At 39.7% G+C, this 24,250-nt stretch overlaps 2 protein-coding genes across 3 annotated transcripts; both read right to left on the bottom strand.

Moving 5' to 3' along the window:
• Nucleotides 1-4,121: 4,121 nt before the first annotated feature.
• Nucleotides 4,122-16,872, bottom strand: LOC138949262 (uncharacterized). Its single transcript, XM_070321049.1, has 7 exons — nt 16,729-16,872; nt 15,922-16,017; nt 13,037-13,294; nt 11,868-12,201; nt 10,734-10,787; nt 9,087-9,134; nt 4,122-5,448 (listed from the first exon to the last, which is right to left on the bottom strand). Exons 3-7 carry the CDS (start codon nt 13,283-13,285, stop codon nt 5,348-5,350), a joined length of 786 nt encoding a protein of 261 aa, XP_070177150.1. The 5' UTR covers nt 13,286-13,294; nt 15,922-16,017; nt 16,729-16,872; the 3' UTR covers nt 4,122-5,347.
• On the bottom strand, nt 16,729-23,235 carry LOC138949263 (uncharacterized). 2 transcript variants are annotated; one of them, XM_070321050.1, is made up of 6 exons: nt 22,953-23,235; nt 22,427-22,487; nt 20,721-20,801; nt 20,196-20,279; nt 18,931-19,008; nt 16,729-16,954 (listed from the first exon to the last, which is right to left on the bottom strand). In XM_070321050.1, the coding sequence occupies exons 1-6, from the start codon at nt 23,118-23,120 to the stop codon at nt 16,878-16,880; spliced, it is 549 nt and encodes a 182-aa protein (XP_070177151.1). In that variant the 5' UTR covers nt 23,121-23,235; the 3' UTR covers nt 16,729-16,877. The 2 variants fall into 2 exon arrangements, with proteins under 2 accessions (XP_070177151.1, XP_070177152.1); XM_070321051.1 differs by lacking the exon at nt 18,931-19,008.
• Between the last annotated feature and the right edge of the window lie 1,015 nt (nt 23,236-24,250).

Raw genomic sequence — 24,250 nt, 5'->3', positions numbered from 1 at the left:
CAGTCTGAAATTAAAAAAAAACCAGAGTAAAACAAAAACAATTTCAATTACAGTTTTACTGCAAGTAAAGCGGCGGCATTTTTTCTCTCTCTGTATAATGACAAAACAATTTCATTTTTGACAAAAATGAACTAACTCAATTTATGTTTTGGCAAAGGTAGCCTTCCAGACGTTACACACATTAAACAGTGGACCGTGCTATTTGTATATCTCGTCTTTCGCTACAGGTAAGTAGGCCTACCTATTTTAATGGTGCGACCGCATGTACCTCACTTTCAAGCTACACACACAATTTCAGCTCAATCGACCCATACACACCAGCGATCTAAGTGCGGACGTAAGGACAGACACACAAACACAGTGAAACCTGTACACCTCCGAATAAACGGTACGGTGTCAATAGATGTAGTCAATCTGTCGGCCCATACAACACACGCACACACACACACACACACACACACACACACACACACACACATACATACATACATACACACACACACACACATATATATACATACTCACACACACACACACACACACACACACACACATACATACACACACACACACACGCACACACACGTACGTGTCTGAGGGGGGGATATGTGGACATTTGCCGCAAAGAAAAATGTGTTTTATGTGGACTTGTTTATTTCTAAAGCTACAGAAACGGAGTGCAAGTGTAAACATGTGTTAGACTTTAAGAATACTTTTTGAGAAAAAAAAAATTAAAAACACTCATTATTGAAAGTTACACACCCAAAAATAGAGATTCTGAAACACGTGTTATATGTGGACATCCGCCACCTAAAAGTGAGTGGTAGCCGGACATAATTATGACCGGAAAGCTGTAAACACGATCAACTTTATCAAAATAGCGTTACATATACGTGGTAGTACATAAAAAGCTACCAGTAATCCCAAATTATTACCCCCAAAAATAGGAGGGGGGTGGGTTAATTTTTTTTTTTTTTTTTTTTTTTTTTTTTTTTTTTTTGTGTATGAAAAGACTTAAGGGCAGATTTTCGTTACAAAACCGGGTGGGGGGGGGGGGGGGGGGGGGGTATTTTTTTTTTTTTTTTTTTTTTTTTTTTTTTAAGACTTTAGGCCGGATTTTCGTTACAAAACCAAAGCTTAGTTAAAAAAAAAAAAAAAAAAAAAAAAAAAAAATTTTTTAATTAACCTAAAATGTTTGTTAGCATGAATTAAGGTCGTGTCGCAATTTTTCAACCAAGGCCAACACTTCATTTAGAAAATTTTATTTTGAATAATTTTCAATCTTTTAAATTTGTGTGTTTTGTTTAAAATTAAATGGCGGGATCGGGTGTTGGTAACCAAACCAACACTTTATTTCGCAAAGCTAGCGTGAGCAGCTAGAGATTGTATTCTTTGATGTTGAATTTTTGTTTGTTTGTTTGTTTGTTTGCTTAACGCCCAGCCGACCACGAAGGGCCATATCAGGGCGGTGCTGCTTTGACATATAACGTGCGCCACACACAAGACAGAAGTCGCAGCACAGGCTTCATGTCTCACCCAGTCACATTATTCTGACAGCGGACCAACCAGTCCTAGCACTAAACCCATAATGCCAGACGCAAGGCGGAGCAGCCACTAGATTGCCAATTTTAAAGTCTTAGGTATGACCCGGCCGGGGTTCGAACCCACGACCTCCCGATCACGGGGCGGACGCTTTACTTCATTGTCTGTTTGATATGAGGATAGATACTTGATCTTTTTATCGTGCTTTAAAAGATTCAAGGATTGTTTGCGTTTGCTTGATCACACTAAGAAAACAAACGAGAGACTAAAAACACAAGAAACGAACACGCTATATTCCAACATCGGACGACTACCATCCGTGAATAACTTGATGGTTGAAAATGCAGATCTGCTAATATGCACTGCCATTACTTGTTTAAGACATGCACGGATCATATCACAAACGTGTGCTACTCCCTATAACTGAAACGTTAAAGCACCCTCACAAAAACACACTAGTAATTAATATCACAGTAGGAAGTATCCTCTTGAGCTTATACTTTAAAACGCTATTTAGCTTTGGTTCCTCAATGTTTGTTTGATGTTTGTTTTCAGGAGAGAGAGAGAGAGAGAGAGAGAGAGAGAGAGAGAGAGAGAGAGAGAGAGAGAGAGAAGAGAGAGAGAGAGAGAGAGAGAGAGAGAGAGAGAGAGAGAGAGAGAGCACGAGTAACCATTGAATGCCATTTTCAGGTGTCATTTTTTATATTTAGTCAAGTTTTGACTAAATATTTTAACATCGAGGGGGAATCGAAACGAGGGTCGTGGTGTATGTGCGTCTGTCTGTCTGTCTGTCTGTCTGTGTGTGTGTGTGTGTGTAGAGCGATTCAGACTAAACTACTGGACCGATCTTTATGAAATTTGACATGAGAGTTCCTGGGTATGAAATCCCCGAACGTTTTTTTCATTTTTTTGATAAATGTCTTTGATGACGTCATATCCGGCTTTTCGTGAAAGTTGAGGCGGCACTGTCACGCCCTCATTTTTCAACCAAATTGGTTGAAATTTTGGTCAAGTAATCTTCGACGAAGCCCGGACTTCGGTATTGCATTTCAGCTTGGTGGCTTAAAAATTAATTAATGACTTTGGTCATTAAAAATCGGAAAATTGTAAAAAAAAAAAAATTTATAAAACGATCCACATTTACGTTTATCTTATTCTCCATCATTTGCTGATTCCAAAAACATATAAATATGTTATATTCGGATTAAAAACAAGCTCTGAAAATTAAATATATAAAAATTATTATCAAAATTAAATTGTCCAAATCAATTTAAAAACACGTTCATCTTATTCCTTGTCGGTTCCTGATTCCAAAAACATATAGATATGATATGTTTGGATTAAAAACACGCTCAGAAAGTTAAAACAAAGAGAGGTACAGAAAAGCGTGCTATCCTTCTTAGCGCAACTACTACCCCGCTCTTCTTGTCAATTTCACTGCCTTTGCCATGAGCGGTGGCCTGACGATGCTACGAGTAAAATGGCATTGCGTTCAGTTTCATTCTGTGAGTTCGACAGCTACTTGACTAAATATTGTATTTTCGCCTTACGCGACTTGTTTCTTACTTGTTAAGTTAACCTTTGCCGTGCTTCCTGGGTTCACACAAACCCATACTTTTAAAGAGTAGTAGTGATTGTAACTATCCCTCTGCCGACGGCGCAGGTTCTGCTACACCCATAATTACCAGAGCGGCGGAACAGTGTCTGTCTGCCTGTTTGTCTCCAAGAGACTGTCTGTCTCTCTGTCTGTCTGTCCGTATCTCTCTGTCTGTATGTCTGTTGCTCTGTCTGTCTGTCTGTCTATCTGTCTATCTGACTGTCTGTCTGTCTCTCTTTTAGTCTCTCTCTCTCTTTCTTAGTCTCCCTCTCTCTCTCTCTTAGTCTCCCTCTCTCTCTCTCTTTCTTAGTCTCTCTCTCTTTCTTAGTCTCTCTTTCTTAGTCTCTCTCTTTCTTAGTCTCCCTCTCTCTCTTTCTTAGTCTCCCTCTCTCTCTTTCTTAGTCTCTCTCTCTCTCTTTCTTAGTCTCTCTCTCTCTCTTTCTTAGTCTCTCTCTCTCTCTCTTTCTTAGTCTCTCTCTCTCTCTCTCTCTCTCTCTCTCTTTCTCTTAGTCTCTCAGTCTCTCTCAGTCTCTCCCTCCCCCTCTCGCTCCCCTGCAAGAAGTCGGTGAAGGGAGAAACTCGATGCACCCACTGAAGTAGCGCTGTGGGTTTCCCTGAATCCATCCCGTCGTTAGAGAAATAAACGGTAAAAACCCTCTTTCAAATGTATGGGTTCAGACAAACCCGCATCGTCATTAGAGAAATAAACGGTAAAAACCCTCTTTCAAATGTATGGGTTCAGACAAACCCGCATCGTCGGGCGTGTGTAGTCAAAAGCGGCATCCGGCAAAGGTTGATGTGTTGATTTCAGGGGAAATTGTTTTTGATGGTTACAAAATATATTGATCACACTTACAGGCGAATGACACAAAGTGTCCTATTCCCTGCCACACACAGTCGTCAGTTCTTTGTCACTCATAGTGTTGAATTTACTGTCACAAACACACTCACAGCCACAGTCACACACCCTCACTTGGCGAAATCAAACTTTCTTTCTTTATTTGGTGTTTTACGTCGTTTTCAACCACGAAGGTTATATCGCGGAGGGGGAAGGGGAGAGATGGGATAGAGCCACTTGTCAATTGTTTCTTGTTCACAAAAGCACTAATAAAAAATTTTCTCCCGGGGCTTGCAACGTAGTACAATATATTACCTTACTGGGACCTGGAGAATGCAAGTTTCCAGTACAAAGGACTTAACATTTCTTACATACTGCTTGACTAAAATCTTTACAAAAATTGACTATATTCTATACAAGAAACACTTAACAAGGGTAAAAGGAGAAACAGAATCCGTTAGTGGCCTCTTACGACATGCTGGGGAGCATCGGGTAAATTCTTTCTCGTCCCAACCAATATGGGACTCCCCCTAACCCGCGGGGGGAGCGAAAACAAACACAATTCTCAAGAATCAAGTAAGCAACATATATTTTGCAAACCATAATCTGTACTGAGGTGTTCAATGGGAACCACATTTTTAGAGCAAAAGTTTAAAACAACACAAGAAGACAACACAAGAAGACTTGAAAACGTTTTCCTACTGGACAGAGCAAATACAGTTACAATGGTCCATACAAAAGTCATGATCAATGGGAGTTATCCACAACCCAGAAAATCTCATACAAAGGACAGCTGTCATGACATCTGTCAGTGCAGACGTCCACATATTTACACCAAAAAGAAACAAGGTAAACCAGAAAAAAAATCATGAAACATAATCAAGTGATAATCCGAATCAATTTTCACATCAAATATTTACGTCATTGTTTGCTTACATTCATTTCACTGAAGAAGGGCGTGGCCCAAAAGTCTTTGTAACTTGGTGTTTACTGTTTTTTTTTCTAATTAATCAAAATTTGTGTCATACCAAATTTTTAGAGCAAAAGTTAAAAACAACACAAGAGATTTGAAAAGGTTTTCCAACTGCATGGGTGGGAGCAAAAACAAAGTGCTTTACGAAAAAAAAAAAAAAGGTGTATGACCGGGTGGGTGTTGGGGGGGGAACCACTTTGCTTGTCGACAAAAATATTTCTTTTAACTTCCATCAAAGTGACAGGAAACTGCGGGAAATGGAATTAATATTACAGTAGGAAGTAACAGTTAAATTTAGTACATGTGCTTCAGGTGGTTTTTTTTTTTCATATGCCACTTTATCTTTAATTTGGGTCCAGGATCTCCCTTCCAGTATTTGGCTGCTTGCAATGCCCAACTAAATTTGTTTCTTTCCTGGAAGCTTTCCTCCCAAAATGGAAGCTTGAAAAAGCTTTGTCACGGCCTTCTCTTCTTCTCTCAAGAACTTGCTGTAGTTCCCTGAAACAGAAATTGACAGCTGTTCCTCAAAATGCCTTTGTTGTACATGCTAAAGACTACAAAAAATGAGCACCCCAAAAATCACACCTTCCATGGAGAAAATAACGTACAAAATACAAAAAATAAAACAATACTGACAAAAATACATATTTCCCAGGCCTTCAAAGACAGAATGATACAGCTAACAGAGCTAAACGACTCCCAACAGATGAAAAAATGGTTATTTTCAGTCCCCGGCCCCCTTCAGTGAATCTGGATCACGTTTTGTCAAAACGCAACAAACATTATTGAGTTTTTGGAGCGCTGTGGCAACTTTTAATTTGACCCCTACCTTGTTTTAATGACTGCCAGATTACCTAACGACTTCTGAATCACACACACATTGAAAGCATTGACAAATTAGCTCATTAATATAAATTTGGAAGCAAGAAAAGCTCGCTGTCCACTATTTCTTGCTGGAGGGCATTAGAAAGGTAAAAAAAAACCAAACATGTTGGTTGGATTTAAATATTAGTTTGTGGGGTGTGTATTTAATACAAGGAAATGGAACGAATATGATAAAATAAAATAATCAACAAGAACAACCCAAAAATCAATGAGACCATGAATTGCATCAAAGACAGGTTAGAATTTGTGTAGTGTGACTCCTCTTTTATGGTGCATTGCACTGAAGAGCAACCGCCCTGATATTATACGTTATTTGCGTTTTTGACCAAAATATGACATTTTACACAGATCGAGACAGTCATTGTTCTCCGAGACCGCGCTAGCGGTCGAGGTGAACAATGACTGTCGAGATCTGTGTAAAATATCATATTTTAGTCAAAAACGCAAATAACATTTATGTATCGATCGAATTCCTTTCAGGTACTGACTTTGTCGTTGTTTTAACGATTGAACGAGCACACACACACATGCAAGCAAACACATAAGCTTCATATTTTGGCGTTTCAGGTTGACCGAAACTTCCAAGGAACTATAAAACACACGTCATGTACTGACTTTGTTGTTGTTTTGACATTGAACAGCACACACACATGCACATGACGTGTGTTTTGTAGTTCCTTTGAAGTTTCGGTCAACCTGAAACGCCAAAATATGAAGTTTTGTATGCCTCTGACGTCACATGGCTCAAAGAAGGGAAATCCAATGTCCAATCGATACATAACCCTTTGTGGTGGACTGGGCATTAAGCAAACAAACAAACAAAGAGATTGAAGAGCACAAGTCTGCTGTATGTGCACTGAGCACAAAAAGTTAAGTTCTGTGAAATTTGGAGAGCCTGCAGCTACCCAGCAAAAACACCATAAAAACCATTGATTTTTTGCTGTTTTTCAGTTTTGTGGTCGCTCTGTTTTACACACTAGATCAGCCTGACAGCGCGACAGATTTGAACGAAATTTGTATGAATCATTAGGCAAGACACCAAATAAACTTTCGAATGTAAAAAATGTAAAATATCATTCAGTTTAAGTCACTGTTTCAACGGTTGAAAGTGAATCAAGCCATCAAAAAGCACAATTTTTGAGAGTAGATGTGGTCACAGACCAGTGACATCATACCCAGATATTGCTCAGATTCCAGAAACACATTTTTGAGCAGAAGAAAGACTGATTTTCAAATACACGTATATTTCTGACCAAATAACTGCTGTTTAACATCTGGGGTATACCACTGAAAAAAATATCCTTAACTTTTTTGTGCTCAGTGTATCAGTGCACGGCAATGAAAGTCACAAAGTTAAAAAGTGTGTGGAGTTGTACCTGCAATGTGTGGCCTCTCCGATGAGAGACCACATCCCTTTTAAGGCACAGTAAGCCTCCCGCAAACCATCAAAGACACACAGTACAAACACCCTTTTGTTTGAACACTCACCGCTTGAGAATATCTGAGGTGCCTTACGTAAAGAGCCAGCAATTTTCAATGAATTTATTTTTGCATGGTTTATCTAACGCCTGAGCCATCGTGGACCCCGGGGTGTGATCAACTTTCCTTTTTGACTCACATGCGAAGCAAAAGTGAGTCTATGTACTCACCCGAGTCGTCCGTCCGTCCGTCCGTCCGTCCGTCCGGACGTCCGTCCGTCCGTCCGGAAAACTTTAACGTTGGATATTTCTTGGACACTATTCAGTCTATCAGTACCAAATTTGGCAAGATGGTGTATGATGACAAGGCCCCAAAAAACATACATAGCATCTTGACCTTGCTTCAAGGTCAAGGTCGCAGGGGCCATAAATGTTGCGTAAAAAACAGCTATTTTTCACATTTTTCCCATTTTCTCTGAAGTTTTTGAGATTGAATACCTCACCTATATATGATATATAGGGCAAAGTAAGCCCCATCTTTTGATACCAGTTTGGTTTACCTTGCTTCAAGGTCAAGGTCACAGGAGCTCTTCAAAGTTGGATTGTATACATATTTTGAAGTGACCTTGACCCTGAACTATGGAAGATAACTGTTTCAAACTTAAAAATTATGTGGGGCACATGTTATGCTTTCATCATGAGACACATTTGGTCACATATGATCAAGGTCAAGGTCACTTTGACCCTTATGAAATGTGACCAAAATAAGGTAGTGAACCACTAAAAGTGACCATATCTCATGGTAGAAAGAGCCAATAAGCACCATTGTACTTCCTATGTCTTGAATTAACAGCTTTGTGTTGCATGACCTTGGATGACCTTGACCTTGGGTCAAGGTCACATGTATTTTGGAAGGAAAAATGTGTAAAGCATGTGAGTCGTATGGGCTTTGCCCTTCTTTTTTTTCACAAATCTAGTCGTCAGTTTGTGATTTCAATGCGACTCGCTTTATCTGCATTAGACCGTTATTGTATAACTCTGAATCTAAAATGCAACAACGACTGCGAGTCACACAAACTTATCGGTGGAGTTTGGCTTCAAAGAAGCAAGTTCAATGCAAAAAATTCGTCTGCTTCGGGAAACACTTCTTTGCGTGACATGCTTCCGGACTCCCTTTTTGTCAATTTTTCAAAACTTCGAGTTGTACTGATCTTTTTTTGGTGAAAAAAAAATCTTTTAGGATTAATGAATGCTTGTGTTACAATAATTTATTATTTAGATTTTAGTACTAGCGCCAAAAAGCGTCTGATTTTGGTACTAGACAATCCTGCAGGCCATGCAAAAATAAAATTTAAAAAAATGCTAGCTCTTTACGGAGGGTGCTTAGGATGTTCGCAAGCGGTGAGTGTTTAAATGAAAGGGTGTTTGTACTGTGCGTAAAAAACCTGGCAATGTCTTTTCAGAAACTGATAGTTTACGTGAACCAGAGTGTGCTGACGCTTTCTGTTGTCCATTTGTCTATTATCCCTACCAAAATTACCCGTCAACATGACAGGCCACCTTCAATTTAAGGACACTTCTGGCAAGTCAATCGCAGGTACCCCTGTACTATCTTTTGCAATTAGTATATAAGAAAACTAGCTATTGTAGTCTAAAAATCAGTACTGGCACAATGGTGCACAAGTGCTTTCCATGACCACTTATGATCTGGTTTAGCTCCTTGCAGGACACATACCAATTAATTATGGTGGTGGTTTTTTTTGGGGGGTGGGGGTGCATATTGTGCGAGTAGTATGCATGGCCATTTGTTATTATTATCAAGGCAGTACATACGTTCGTTGGATTTTCCTGCTACTGCTGGTACTGGGTCTGCATCATCAACTGTAGAAGAAAAAAATGTTCAACATGTGAGACTTTCATTTTTCAGACCTCAATAAATGAACACATTTATTTTAAGACTCCTTCCTTTTTAAGACCAGATTTTTTGATAGATTCCAGTGTGTTAGATTTTGAGAATACAATTGGGCAGAGGAATATTCTTAATCAAGTCATTCAAAAGTTATTCACTTTACAATATCAATTTTACATTGCCTTTGAACAACATTTTGACAACAGAAGATTGAAACCACACATACATACTCCGAAATCAAACAAATGTTTAGGAGTTATGAAATCAGTGTTTTTTTTAAAGTTTGGCCATGCATCTTCTTCATATCACTTCATTGCAATTATATATTCTTATGTCCAAATCAACTGCACTTCACTACCCCCCGCGGGTTAGAGGGAGTCCCATATTGGTTGGGACGAGAAAGAATTTACCCGATGCTACCCAGCATGTCAGGGGCAGACCTAGGGGGGGGGGGGGGGGGGTTTCCTGGGTGCCCGGAACCCCCCCATCCGGGGTTGGGTTTTTTTTTTTAATATTTACTGAATAGATACCTTGTTATCTTCCAGGAGAGGCCTCCGATTGACCTAAACAAATAAAATTCCTTCAGCATCTGGGGGGCATAGCCCCCCAGACCCCCCACCAGGGCTCTGCCCCTGGACCCCACCGGGGCCTAAGCGGCCTCTGGACCCCTGCTCCAATTTGGAACCCCCCCCTTATCCACAACTAGGTCCGCCCCTGCATGTCGTAAGAGGCCACTAACGCTTCTGTTTCTCCTTTTACCCTTGTTAAGTGTTTCTTGTATAGAATATAGTCAATTTTTGTAAAGATTTTAGTCAAGCAGTATGTAAGAAATGTTAAGTCCTTTGTACTGGAAACTTGCATTCTCCCAGTAAGGTCATATATTGTCCTACGTTGCAAACCCCTGGAGCAATTTTTTGATTAGTGCTTTTGTGAACAAGAAACAATTGACAAGTGGCTCTATCCCATCTCCCCCCCTTTCCCCTATCCCATCTCCCCACCCTTTCCCCGTCGCGATATAACCTTGAATGGTTGAAAACGACGTTTAACACCAAATAAAGAAAGAAAGAAAGAAACTGCACTTCACTGAGCTACTTTGTAGAAGGTCCAGAAAGGGTACCAATGTCTATCACATAAATACCACTGCTAATACATGCATACTTTTAACTGTTGACTTTGATGACTGTTACTTTCATGACATTAAAAAAAAGAAGACTGATCTGAGAATCAATAGACTGATAAAAAAAATCACAGCAGGACAAACAATGTGTGTGCCAAATGCAAATCTTAAGTCTGTTCTGTTCAGCAGATGTAACAAGTATTAATTCTGGCCTTTTGGGGTTTGGTTAGCTTTGAACAAAAAGAAAAACAACGATGTGTATGTTCAAATTTGTTTGAGGGCAAATTGGTTCAATCATAAAACTGATTCATATCAAACTAAAAAGATAGCATTTACACTTCTGATGTAATGTTAATACATCTTTGATATCAATCTATTTTTGTGCAATGCAGGTTTAGTCATCTAAAACATTATTGAAGTCACGTTGTTTTATCTGATTCAGATAAATACCCACCTTCCTCTTGTCTGATTTCCCCTTCTTCGTTGTCTTTGTTTCTTTCAGAGTCACCTGAAATATGAATATTTATAATGAATAACAGAATAACACAAACATGGTGGAAAATGACAGTTAAACAAAAAGTAAATGCGCACACACGACTGGCCTTTGTAACCCCCGCCCATCCCTAACCCAACCTTACCCCATAGAAGACTCCCTCCCTAAGACCTCCAACCCCCGATCAGACATTTTCAAATCCATGTTTTCTATTATATTCTGTCAATAACCTAGAGCTGTAAGTTTACCCCATTTTAAGACCTGATGTTCTCAGGGTTTTGTAGGTCTTAAAAGGAGGATTCCACAAACCTCACTCAGTGACTAGCCTGATAAAATCAACACCCACCATATTTTGTAAAAAAAAAAAGAGATTCTTTTAAGGTAAGGAATCCCCATGGGAATTGGCAAAACATTTTTCACTATGAGTGTTTTGGGGTATGACCCAAACATAGGTGACCTTTTTTTGATTGGCTGATGTGTGCTATGGTTTCAAGCCAAACTTTGCAAAACGAAAAAGGACTGCGAAAAAAAATCCTGAGCCTCATAAACACAGTGCGGTTGAAAATGTAAACACTGAACCTCCCACCTCCTCCTCCATCGCAATAGCTCGCTCATTCAGGTATTGCGACTCTTAAGAAAAAAAATAATAATAAAAGTCAAACACAGTAAGACCGAAGACTGTGAATTTGACACAAAAGACAAACTGACAGGTTTCAAATCCGTGAATATCAAACTTTTGAGATGTTTTGTAAACAAACTGTTGCTCCCATCATGTAAACAACCTCCCTCCCGGCCATACTTGTTTGTCTTACGTCTAATCAAGCATTTAAAAGCAATGAAGATCATTTGTATATATGTCGATGTCTAAGAGAATAAGACTGTATTTAATTACAGTCGAGATCGCTTAACACGAAATGAAAGGGACCAATATTTTTTTTCGGCTCAGAAGATAAAGCCTCATAACTTTTAAAGAAAGCAACATTCAAAATCCCAATCATTGTGCTGTTCTATACACATGAATTAGTGCTTTAATTTGGGTGTGAAATCGGTTGCAATAACTCTTTTGGTCAAGTTTTTATTATAAGGAGTACCTACCAATGTTTCGGCTGAAGGTCATGTCCTTCAGGGCTGTTCCCTTCTGTTGAGGGACTGACCCCTCTTCCATTGCAAATAGAAGAGGAGCCATCCGCGTCACCTGATGACCCTGGAAATTTTGTCGGTAGTGCCGAAGGTGGACCGCCTCTGTGTGGCCCATCCATCGGCACAAGACCTCGAAGTCCTGGTCATTTAGTCCCAACACTTGGGCTGTTGTTGCGATTTCTTTATGGAGGTTGGTGCTGCGTAGCCTTTCCGGGTGTTGTATTTTCTCGGCTACTTCGTCCACTGTTACACGAAGGGCATCCGATCCTCTGATGTAGCCATTTGAACCCTACAAAAGAAGGTACTAAATTACAGAGGAGTAAGGAACCCGTTTAAAATAAGGTCAAGCCATTTTGTTATACCTTTCAGTATAGACGATTACCCATTTTGTGACAGCCACACAGAGTGGAAGGCAGAAATCAGTATCTCGCAAAATGAGGGCACTGTTGCATGCTTGTCATTATTTGTTTCAGCATAGCAATCGTTAGATTCGAGTAGAAATTGCTCTTAAAACATAGCATGCTACGCCAAAAGCATAGCAGTTGGCAGCTATGTGTGTGTAGGTGTGTGTGTGTAGATGCATTCCGAGGAAAATGTGGGGCTGATCTTCATGAAACTGTCCATATAAGTTCTGCCAGATAATATCCCCAGATAAAAAAAATCTTTTTTAATAAGTGTCTTTGATAATGTAATATCCGCATTTTAGTGAAAGTTAATGCAGGTTCTGTCACGCCCTGATTTTTCTTTTGATCAAATTGATTGAAATTTTGGAGGCTTAAAATCTGAAAAATGTAATTAAAATTAAACAAATCTGCTATCGATCCAAATATGATTTCATCTTATATTTTATCATTCTGTTATTCAAAAAAACATACACACGTCATGTTTGGATTAAATGCTCAGAAAGTTAAAAAGAATAGGAAAAGCGTGCTTACCTATGAAGCTCTATAGCCTACTATGTTATCCCTTGCTTATTGATATATATTTTCCCATGTTCTTCAGGTGTCATGTAGTGCAAATTGCACTAATTTGTCTATTTGTATGTTATTTACCCCCCCTCCCCCTCCCAACAAAACAAAATGAGAAAGAAAAGGTTCTAATTGAATGCCATGCACTATTATTACCTTGCTGTTTAAGGCAAACACAAAAGGGTTACTCGATGCAACCATTCCTGCTTGACGAAAGTCAACAAGGCTGTGCACGGCTTCCTGGACTTCAGGTGTCAGGATCACTGGCAGAGGGCGTGACCTTTTCCCGCGCAGCATAACCCTGGCATGGGTTGTCAGCACACGTTCTTCCCCCTGTGTCAGCCGAAGTTCTTTAGTGTGGCTGTCCATGCCTTGGTGAATTTGTTCTAAGTCTTTCAGCGTCATAGTTGCAGCCTATAAAAAACAAGAAGGGCAAAGCCCATACGACTCACATGCTTGACCTTGACCTTTACATGACCTTGACCTTCAGGGTCAAGGTCAAATAACTAAACCTAGCAATGACATCATACACTAAGAACTGCTTTACACATTTTTCCAAATACATGTGACCTTGACCCAAGGTCATGCAACACAAAGCTGTTAATTCAAGACATAGGAAGTACAATGGTGCTTATTGGCTCTTTCTACCATGAGATATGGTCACTTTTAGTGGTTCACTACCTTATTTTGGTCACATTTCATAAGGGTCAAAGTGACCTTGACCTTGATCATATGTGACCAAATGTGTCTCATGATGAAAGCATAACATGTGCCCCACATAATTTTTAAGTTTGAAACAGTTATCTTCCATAGTTCAGGGTCAAGGTCACTTCAAAATATGTATACAATCCAACTTTGAAGAGCTCCTGTGACCTTGACCTTGAAGCAAGGTAAACCAAACTGGTATCAAAAGATGGGGCTTACTTTGCCCTATATATCATATATAGGTGAGGTATTGAATCTCAAAAACTTCAGAGAAAATGTGAAAAATGTGAAAAATAGCTGTTTTTTAGACAACATTTATGGCCCCTGCGACCTTGACCTTGAAGCAAGGTCAAGATGCTATGTATGTTTTTTGGGGCCTTGTCATCATACACCATCTTGCCAAATTTGGTACTGATAGACTGAATAGTGTCCAAGAAATATCCAACGTTAAAGTTTTCCGGACGTCCGGACGTCCGGACGGACGGACGGACAGACGGACGGACGACTCGGGTTAGTACATAGACTCACTTTTGCTTCGCATGTGAGTCAAAAAGCATATCATATGAAACGTTATCAAAATAATATCTAGTCAAGATTTGAGACAGAAACTAAGGCAGCAACACTGAAAAGCAGTCAATATGTAGTAAGGTTTGGCCTGTCTCTACAAAGCATGCTAATGTGAAAAGTTAAGCAATAGTTTCTCAGTGCTAAAACCTAGATGGTAAACAGCTATAGTTTGATCAGAAAACAAGAAAAGCAAATGCTTGCACACAACTCGCCTTCGTTGCCCCTGTTAATGCTGCCCAAAACAAATAACGGTTTTGGGGGTGACAAAAAAAAACAGGGCCGGAGTGCTATGTAAATTAGGAGCAGTTCTTCCAAACCCATTAAAAAAAATATGACACTACTAGCCTGTTCCCGTATACTGAGCCAGATTTTTTTGTTTTAGCAAACTGCATTGCAGTTCCAGAGCAAATGATCATCGTTCCTTAATGAATGTGTTTAAACCTGTTTTTCTCGTAATATAATAATGCACAGCTCGAAAATATGGCCAAGAACAAATCTAAGGTTCATCGAAGAAAGAAGAATAACAACATTCTTGTCCAACACAACTTGCATTTTGCCGTGTGCGCTGTAAAATCTCCCAACCTTTAAAGCAGACGAAAAGCAGACATCTTCATATTTTTCCAAGGGAAAAGTCATTGGTCATAAAGTCTTGCAGGACAGAAACATACTTCTCTACGCTTTCTTTGCTTCTCAAAAATAAAATGTAATTCTTTATCTCAACTTGTCAAGTAAGTCAAACAACCATAGCACACAGAACTGGGCAATGACACTGATTTGAATAGGAAAGATCTTTGATAACGCAAATATACATTGTTGTTAATGTTTGTTTGTTTGCTTAACGCCCAGTCGACCACGAAGGGTTATATCAGGGTGGTGCTGCTTTGACATTTAACGTTGCACCACACACAAGACATAAGTCGCAGCACAGGCTTCTTGTCTCTTCCAGTCACATTATTCTGACACCGGACCAACCGGGCTAGCACTAAACCCATAATGCCAGATGCCATGCGGAGCAGCCACTTCAATTTTAAAGTCTTAGGTATGACCCAGCTGGGGTTCGAACCTACGACCTCCCGCTCACTGGGCGAACGCCTTACCACTAGGCCACTGTGTTGATGTGGTCACACCTATCTCGAGAACTAAGCATCGCACAGAACCAGCGCTCTTCCATTTTGTCACCTTCCTGAACCATCTTACCTTTTAGAGGAAGGGAAAAAAAAGCTGTTTCAGCTTCATAAAATAATGTTAAAGAGAACTTATGTGACCATAATTTACTTCAAACCTAAAATTATTTGACATATTTAAACTGGCACAACCTCCAGCCTCCTCCCACTGACATACTTATCAATATCCACCACATTTTAAAAGGAAATTCCTTTTTTTTTCAACAGGAATCATAATTGTAATTCAATCAAGTTGACGTTTTAATGAAACAGATCCTGTGATTGGTTAGAATGCCCCAACTCATTAAAAATTACTGGTAATTAACAACCTGCTGGCAAGGCACATTGATACAGCTTCAACTAGTCTCGGTTAGCTTTGTGGGTCATTTTACAAGTAGAAAATATGAAGGACAACGAAATACCAAGGCCATAAGGTATGCGAAGTGATGACGTCGAACACTTGACGTAAGTTGATGCATGAATTCTTCGGCACTACGTCAGGAAATTCCAAAGATCGCTTTTGTGATGAAAAATTATTCTAAAGGCAGTTTACAGAGTGGAAATTTGGTTTTTCACTGATAAAGTGGAACAGCCTTGTATACTAACCTCTGTCGGTCATCTTCTGTTGAAAATGATGATGTATGCCAGAACAACCTCCGCAAGTCTTCTCCACAATTCCGCTGATGCTCCCGTTTTGATTTTCTTGGAAGAAAAAAACAACACAATCAATCAGCAAAATGACATGATCCCTTTCAAAATACATAAAATCATGAATAGTAGTCAGGGGTGTCGTTTGGATCAGCCCTTCACCCAATCGCCGATTTGTTTTTGATTTGGCTGAAACTTCATGTTATCTTTACATTTAGAATTTTATTTTTTATTTGGGGCACAATCCAGAATTAAATAATGTTTCAGACATCAAGGTGGAAGTTACTCAAAGCCCTGAAAGTCCAAAAAATAGTGCACTTTTAAAAATGTACAAGCCAGAGAACAAACTTTACTGACCAAATCAACAATTTGATTCAGCATTTACTCACATTTGACAAGTAGATTACCATTTCTACTCGCCAGTAACATGTTTGCACTTGCCATGGCAAGTAAATACTTGCAACTTTCAGCGCTGTAACTCTGGTCTGTATGTTATGAAGTGTGAGTAAGTGACACCCTTTTTCCAAAATCATGCACACCAGAGCCAGGATAAACTAATTATTTTGCTGCGTGAGCTTTATAAAACACATTCAAGAAATATATATTGACCCACTATTAACCCATTTGAGACCATTTATTGTCCAATATTAAGATTAAGAACACCCTACACATTCAACTTGCCACCACAACATCCTCTCCCTACCCCCATCCTCAACCACCACAACACTTGTTTACCACAACTTACAAACAAGTAGCACAACTTACTTTTGTCAAACTCTTGATTTTCTCCCTCAAACTTTCACACAAAATTCGAATGTCAGATGTTAGTGGGATCTCTGCCGTTTTCGTGATTTTTGTCTCCTTGAGTTGCAGTGCCGCGCGGTGTCCCACATCCATCCCCCAACTGGTGGCCATCAGATGTTGAAATTGGGATGCGTCTTGACCAGTTTGGCAAGCTTTAATTTCAGCTCCTTGAAGAGCTTCAGCACACCTGAAATATTAATTCAAAGAATACACAAATGTTCTATACATGCAAGAGGACATTATAAGATGTTTGATGGGTTGTTGACAGACCAGCTTCTTTGTCGGTCCGAGGGGGAGCATATCGTCTTTTGTTTCATATTTATTGACCAAGGCCCGTGATCGGGAGGTCGTGGGTTTGAACCCCGGCTGGGTCATACCTAAGATTTTAAAATTGGCAATCTAGTGGCTGCTCCGCCTGGCATCTGGCATTATGGGGTTAGTGCTAGGACTGGTTGGTCCGGTGTCAGAATAATGTGACTGGGTGAGACATGAAGCCTGTGCTGCGACTTCTGTCTTGTGTGTGGCGCACGTTATATGTCAAAGCAGCACCGCCCTGATATGGCCCTTCGTGGTCGGCAAACAAACAAACAAACCAAAAAGATATGAACACCAAAACGGTTTTGTATGACGGCTTACTAGTGCCAAAACCTAAGGTTACCATTTTCACGTGAAAATTAGTAAATAACAGTGTTAATTACTTATTTTTAATTTTGCCTCGTTTTCGGTCACAGTAGTCAGACTTTAAGAGTCTCTGAGAGGCTACAACCTCCGCCAAACATCACTCTCACAATATTTCTGAAATATCTTTTAATAGAAGGCCTTATCGAGCAAGTTATCCGTAGGGAAGATGCATGTCAGTTTTCTGCAATAGCGCTTTCCTTAACGTTGTTTTTGGGTAACTTAAAAAAAATAATAGACCCCAAAAACTTTCTAATTGAAGCTGCTTTTAGCAGACGGACCTTTGATCAGCTGTGGTCATACACTTTCACATATCTTTCAATATAATTCCTTATTCGACAAGTTGTCAGGCAGACAGGTGTGCCTCATATTCATTTCCACTACTACACTCATACATCTGCTTTGTAGTGTATTAGTGAAAGACAATTGATCCGAAAATGTTCGAATCGAGAGAGGAAAAATGGCGTGTGGCCGGACTTGTGCTAAAGGTCCGACCACTAGCAGACTGATCTGTTCGGTCTAGGCTAACACACTTTCACAAATGTCTTTCGATAGAATTCGTTATTCAACAAGTTGTCGGACACACAGTTGTATGTCACTGTTATCTACACATGCGTTCAGCACTTATTGTTAATTTGCATCGGATTAAAGAACTATGGGCCAGAAAAGTATTGAATCGAAGGATTTTCGCTCTGGCCGGTGTAACAGTCGCGCATGCGCATTGAACCTCCACAGTCACAAGGCACATGAAAATTAGTAATTAACGCATGAAATTTTTGTTTTGACGCTAGTAAGCCATCAGGAGGCGAGCCAAAACTGAAAATTAGACATTAACACTTAAAATAGTAATTAACATGTGAAAATGAGTAATTAAAACGTTTAATTTAATTTTTGCGTGAAAATTAGTCACTTTCACAGGTCAATTACGAATGTATTGTTTTGGTGCCAGTAAGACGTCATACTTTTGGTTAAAAGCCTGTAGTTGCATTGGCTAGCAAAATTGTTCCCTTACCTGGTAAAATATCAGAAGCCCTAATACAGTATGACTTTACAAGTGCATCGTGCATTCTAATCAAATTCGCAATTGGCCCAGAGAGACACCGGAAAGGCAAATGCTTGCAACGAAATTCACGATTGGCAAATCAAGTCACGTGGACAACCTCAATCAGTCATAACAGACTGGTTCGCAACCATTGGTACTCGGCTACTTGTGCTATGTTCATTGTTGATTGTCGAGCGATGATTGAACATTTTGCATGCCTGTCATTTTGTGTTTGAACGTAGCGTAGAGTTTAGCGTAACAATTACAGCAAAATCGTAGCATTCTACGTCAAAATTTTAGCAGTTGGCAGCTCTGTGGGTAGTACATGTTTCTCCACATCAAATCTGCCCGAAGGGTTTTAGAGATCCAATTTGCCAAAGAAAACGGCTCCTTACATAGTACACCATTATCTTTCATGTGAAAGTAACAATAAACTGACTTACACTCAGATGTCTCAGACGCTGGGTCGGGGGAAGAGGTAACACTTGCTCCTTCGGGGTTTTCAGCACTTGTCTGGGCTCCTGTGAGGATACATACATTAAATTCAATAAATTCTGCTCTTCAAAGAGAACCAGATTTGTGGTTTGGACATGCAGGCATGATAGTTGGCCTGGTTATATTTCTGCCGGCTCCTGTTGATATCCATTCTTAATATGTCTGTTATCATTTGCTAACAGTCAGCATTTTATAAATAACTTATACTAAATATATTACATTTCAGACGCTCCTTTAATTTCAGACACTCATTTGAGATGCATGAAATGAAAAACCTGTTATACAAGTAATTACAAACTAATTGCAAAGTGCTTTCAAATCATCTGTGCATTGGCTGTGCTTTATGTGTAGCAAAACGGTTCTTATTTGATGAGAACGAGTACGTTACACTCAGCCGAAGACAAGGCGTAAAACACAGTCAAGATATGGGATCAATAAAGCCCCTCTGACATAGAAATGGAAAAACTTGCTAAATGAAGATTTTTGCTTTGATGCAGTTGTTTTCTAATCAGACTAATGGGAGCCGCCGTACATGTTTCTTGCTCACGTACACGTCTGCACTCTTGGGGCCCAACAGCTCAGATGGCAGGTCTTACCCAATCAGCAGCATTGCGTCTCTTGGCCATGCTTAATAAGCTTGCCTCTATGTTTTTGGCATGAGTTATTTCCAAAAAAAAGTAAGTCCCTGCAGGCAATATAATCAGCTGTGCAGACAATGCCCTGTACCAGAGACTGTTGAGTACATGCCTGGTTGTCTGTGTGTGTTTTAGCTACCAGGGTAAGGCATCGAGTATGTGGGGGAGCAGTAGTAATTCTCTTGAAAAAGGATACTCTCTTTCCGCCAAATTTTTCTTTCCTTCTTCCGCAGCAAAACTTGAAAAAAAAAGTGCAAATGTTTCAGAATCACTCATCAAAGAAAAAATTATTTTGGATTGAGGAAACAGACCAGTACACTGTACCTTCATCATCTGCTTAGAATACTGATGCTCTCATGAGACGTAAGATGGTAAACATGTCTCTGTGCCACTACAACACATGAAGTGAAACAAGAAACAGATAGAGAAATATGTGGCCATGATGGCAACCACTAACAATTCAGTTTTTGTTTCCCAATCCATTAACCACCCAAACTTTGGTTCTGCCTCCCATTACCATGCAGAATTCCCTCCTAGATTGCAAGGTAGCTGCTTGTTTTGTGGGGCATAGGACCTACCTGTCACGTTGGTAGAGTCTTCGGCGCAATCATCCAAAAAGTGGAAGTCGTGGACATCTTCAACTGTATCATCAGAATCATCATCTGAAAACAAAAATCAAGTCAGATATCTAAATTTAAAGCACAATGCTGTGCATTTAACTGAATCTTTCTGTAACTGACATTTTGAGGTGAGACCAGCTGCCTTCCCTAGTTCATAGACAATGCATATCACTAGAGAGAGAATGTTGCTTGCGTGTCTTTGTAAAGGGATGTGCATACAAGTGTTCCCTTCTTTGGCCATACACTAGGTAAAGAGATCAAAAACTGAATAAGGCACAGGGGTCCAAATTGGGGAAAACAGTAGCACCTTACAGTCCTGAAAGTACTATATATGGTAGATATCCAATTATTCAAGCAAAACAACACACACAGAAACTAGTTTCTTTGAAAAAAATAGACAAGAAATATTGTGTGCTATTGCCATACTGAAATTCCCACTTAAATCGCAGGGTAGCTGCCTGCTTAGTTGTGCATAGGACCTACCTGTCACGTTGAGAGGGACTTTGTTGTCATCATCAGAAACGTCAGAGTATTCAAATTGAGCATCGAGTTCAGAATCAGCATCTGGAAACAGAATCAAGTTAGAAATCTTGATTTAAAGTACAATCCCCCCTCAAAAAATAGTCGTTGCCCACTACCTCAGATACAGTTGGGTTTTTTTCCATGTGGGTCAAGCTAATTCCCCGACATGCATACCGGTACATGCACATAATCAACACCCAGGCTGATATGGTAAGTTGCATTGTTTTCAGAAGTTACTTCTTTTTAGATTTACTACAGTTACTCCAAATAAACCATTTTGCTGAGAGCATCCAGGCTCTACTTTTAGAATGTGATCAAGTTGAGTTATCATTCTTTCAAACAAGCATCTGTCAATGTCTGTGATAGTGAGGTAAACACTTGTTTCCACAACCATCACTAGCATAATACGCAACATACTCTTCATTTTGAAATTGTGTGACATTATGCGGGTTTTGCTCTCAGGACATCTGAAATAACCCCATTTTTAACTTTTCATGAACATAACCCCCCCCCCCCCCCCCCCCTGTGATGCCAACTTTTGCAAAAGGGGGAAGGGGGGGGGGAGATGGGGTCAACCAAATTAGGGTCATGATGGCAGATTATTAAACCCTTGAAATTTGAAAACTCTAGCTTCAAAGACGCCTGATATGTTTTATGAATCAAAAATAACCCCAGTGTCCTCAAAACTTGACGAGGGCCAATCAATCTTAGGTCAAGGTGGGATATAATCAAACCCTACAAGTGTGGACAGTTTTAAAAGTATAACTTTAAAACCATCTGAGATAACCTCAACGTGTAATTTCTATAACCCCGCTGTGGCCCCAATATTTGACGAGGTTTAACTCATTGTCTCCCAGGTAGGGATATATCCGTACCCACTCATATGGCTCTATATGACCAGGTACGGATATATCCGCTCAGGCTGGTCTCGGCTATAAAAAAAACTTTGTCAACATAGGTGGGGTAGAAAGTGAGGTCATTACTGAAGATCAAACCCTAAAAGTGTGCAAAATCTAGCTTGAAAAACATCCGAGATAACCTCATACAGTTGTAGTTAAGTTTTTTGTTCACGGCCGGCCGAACAGACACAGGTTATTCAGGCAGGCGAGTCAAAAGTGAACATGCAAACAATTTTGACTTAGCAATTTTGTATGTGTCCAAGGGGAATGATGCTTATTACATCAAAATCTCTTGTCAGAGATATTGTGTCCACAAGATCGTTCTCACAGTAAGAAAATCAACAGATTTTACTACTTCCATGCATCTAACTGTCTTACATTCCCATTGCATAATGCTGTGTAAGAGAGTGATTTTAACATGTGATTAAATCAGACACAAAACTTGAAAAAGAATTGCACCAAAAGTAAAGTGCCCAACTGGGTGGGAAACGGTGTTTGATTTGTTTGACATTTTAACCAATCAAAGCTAGGGCTCTGGGCTGAACTGCACGAAGGGTTAAATTTGTAGAGATTTATTCCTAATGTCAAGCAATCAGGCTTTTTGTCAATAACACATCTTCAAACCAGTTCAGCACCGTTTAAGTACATGACCCCTGGAAGCAGCAATCACACAGAAAGCACAAACGCAACAACACTCCCTAGCTGAATAGAAAAAAGTCTTGGTAACCATCGTAACAGTAGACTACCTGACTGAAAATAAATAATCACCTTTATCCGCATGCGGAATAGTCAAATCCTCAGTGGGGGACTGCTCAGCAGGCAACCCAACCTAAAAACCAACAAGGATTATGCGTCAGGTCTCATTTATGTTTCCCTGAGAAAAACAAACATATTTGGTGATTCTACACCAACAGCACTAATCTAAAGGCAAAAAAGATCTAAACCAGTCTCTCGTGCCATATAATTGATGGGTTTGTGTTGTTAGCTTTGCAGACTTTTAACCAACTTTTCGCCCATTTTTAACTTGTTCTTGAGTTGCTGGGGGCCAAGTCTGCTGAAAGTCTGCTATATAAATGGCCTCAAAAAGTTTCTAAAGACAAATTTAGCAGTAACTTGAAAACTGAGTTGAGAACTGCTCGACTCGCTACAACTTGCCAGTGACTTGGCAGACTTTTCTTATTTGAAAAAAGATAGTCAAACATTCAGGCATTGCTAACAGGGTCATACCTTGTACTTAGGATATAGTTGGCATATATATGCACTAAAATGTATAAGTCAAATGACCATAACTAACCACTAAACATAGAAGCACAGTTTTGATGTCTTGCTGATGGTTGTAGACTCTGCTTTGCTGGCTGTGATGCAACAACAGGTTGACCAGCTTGATCTGAAACAACATGCATTGAACAATTAGCATATGGATTATATATATTCTCCACAGCTGTGTACCAGTGGAAACCATGCTAGTATATTTCTTCACAGTCTGCCTCAAACGCCGGTTAACAGAACGATTTAAATCTCTCACGAAAAAAGCAGTTCTAACATTTTGGAACACACAGTTTACATAGACGCCAGACTAAAGCAAACTGTACTTTTGGTGCGCGCTCAACATGCTTTTCAAGTAACGCACCAATTGAGAATGCGAACCAAAAGTGTCACCAGTACCGTTCGCTCCTATTATTACCTGCATATTAAATAAGTTTTAACGGCATTGTCACTCTTCTGCTCCAGACACGGACCAAGAAGACCTCAGTTATGAGTATAGGAAAAGCCTCAGTTTAGCACTTGCAACTTTCAGAATATCATGTTTACGACCATAATTATTTGCCGGCGGTCACGTGTTTTTGTTTGTTTGATGATTGTTCTTATCTTAGTTTTTTAAGGCTGTTGTCATATGTTGTTTGGTTGTTTTAAGAGCAGATGAACTTGTGACCACTTTCGATTCCATTGTTTAATTGTATGCAAAATAACGATGATCTAGTTATTATCCCTGTATGATTGAATAGTGAAATCCAAACGGCGATCGTTAGTAAACTTGACGGCCTTGTGACTGGATTATAAAGTTTTAATGAAATGACACTTTAATTTGGGTTCGAAATTTGTTGCAATAACTGACTTGATGGCTAAGCCAATTACGCCATTTCGAATTTTAAAGTACCGCAACCATTGCAGCCGCGGAAGCTTTTTCAGTCTCAATAACTTCATGTCAACTTGAAATAATTGCCGGGACGCATTATTTAAAAAAAAAATGGACAGGATTTTTATTTTATTTTACTTTTGTACATATTTGTCACATTAATTCAGCTAAGATTGTAATTGACACATTTTAAGCATTGCCGTCGGTCCCTTCTCAAGTTTCTAGCGCGGCGAACAAAACTTTTAATCGCGTATGGCAAAATGTAAATGTGTGTGTGTGCGGCTACCAGTAAGTTCGTCACACGGTAGATTCGTCACCTATGACGAAGTTACTGGCAGGGGTGGGCGGGTGTTTATGCTAAAGAGCTTATGCTTTCAGATGTTTGATTTGTGGGAGAGATTCAAGATTCACATTTTTAGAGAGAGAGAGAGAGAGAGAGAGAGAGAGAGAGAGAG

The sequence above is a fragment of the Littorina saxatilis genome, linkage group LG15 (genome assembly GCF_037325665.1).
Source record: "Littorina saxatilis isolate snail1 linkage group LG15, US_GU_Lsax_2.0, whole genome shotgun sequence".
Taxonomy (NCBI): Eukaryota; Metazoa; Mollusca; class Gastropoda; order Littorinimorpha; family Littorinidae; genus Littorina; species Littorina saxatilis.
This window is presented reverse-complemented; position numbering and strand designations above follow the sequence as displayed.

Excerpts from the sequence above, each read along its gene's own strand:
- LOC138949263 (XM_070321050.1), bottom strand. The coding sequence starts at position 23,120 with ATGGTTTCCACTGGTACACAGCTGTGGAGAATATATATAATCCATATG. Across the intron at positions 20,280-20,720 it reads AGTCCCTCTCAACGTGACAG|ATGATGATTCTGATGATACA; the intron begins GTAGGTCCTATG and ends TTTTGTTTTCAG. Across the intron at positions 16,955-18,930 it reads AGCGTCTGAGACATCTGAGT|GTGTGCTGAAGCTCTTCAAG; the intron begins GTAAGTCAGTTT and ends TTAATATTTCAG.
- LOC138949262 (XM_070321049.1), bottom strand. The coding sequence starts at position 13,285 with ATGACGCTGAAAGACTTAGAACAAATTCACCAAGGCATGGACAGCCAC. Across the intron at positions 10,788-11,867 it reads GACCTTCAGCCGAAACATTG|GTGACTCTGAAAGAAACAAA; the intron begins GTAGGTACTCCT and ends TTCATATTTCAG. Across the intron at positions 5,449-9,086 it reads AGCAGGAAAATCCAACGAAC|GGAACTACAGCAAGTTCTTG; the intron begins GTATGTACTGCC and ends TTTCTGTTTCAG.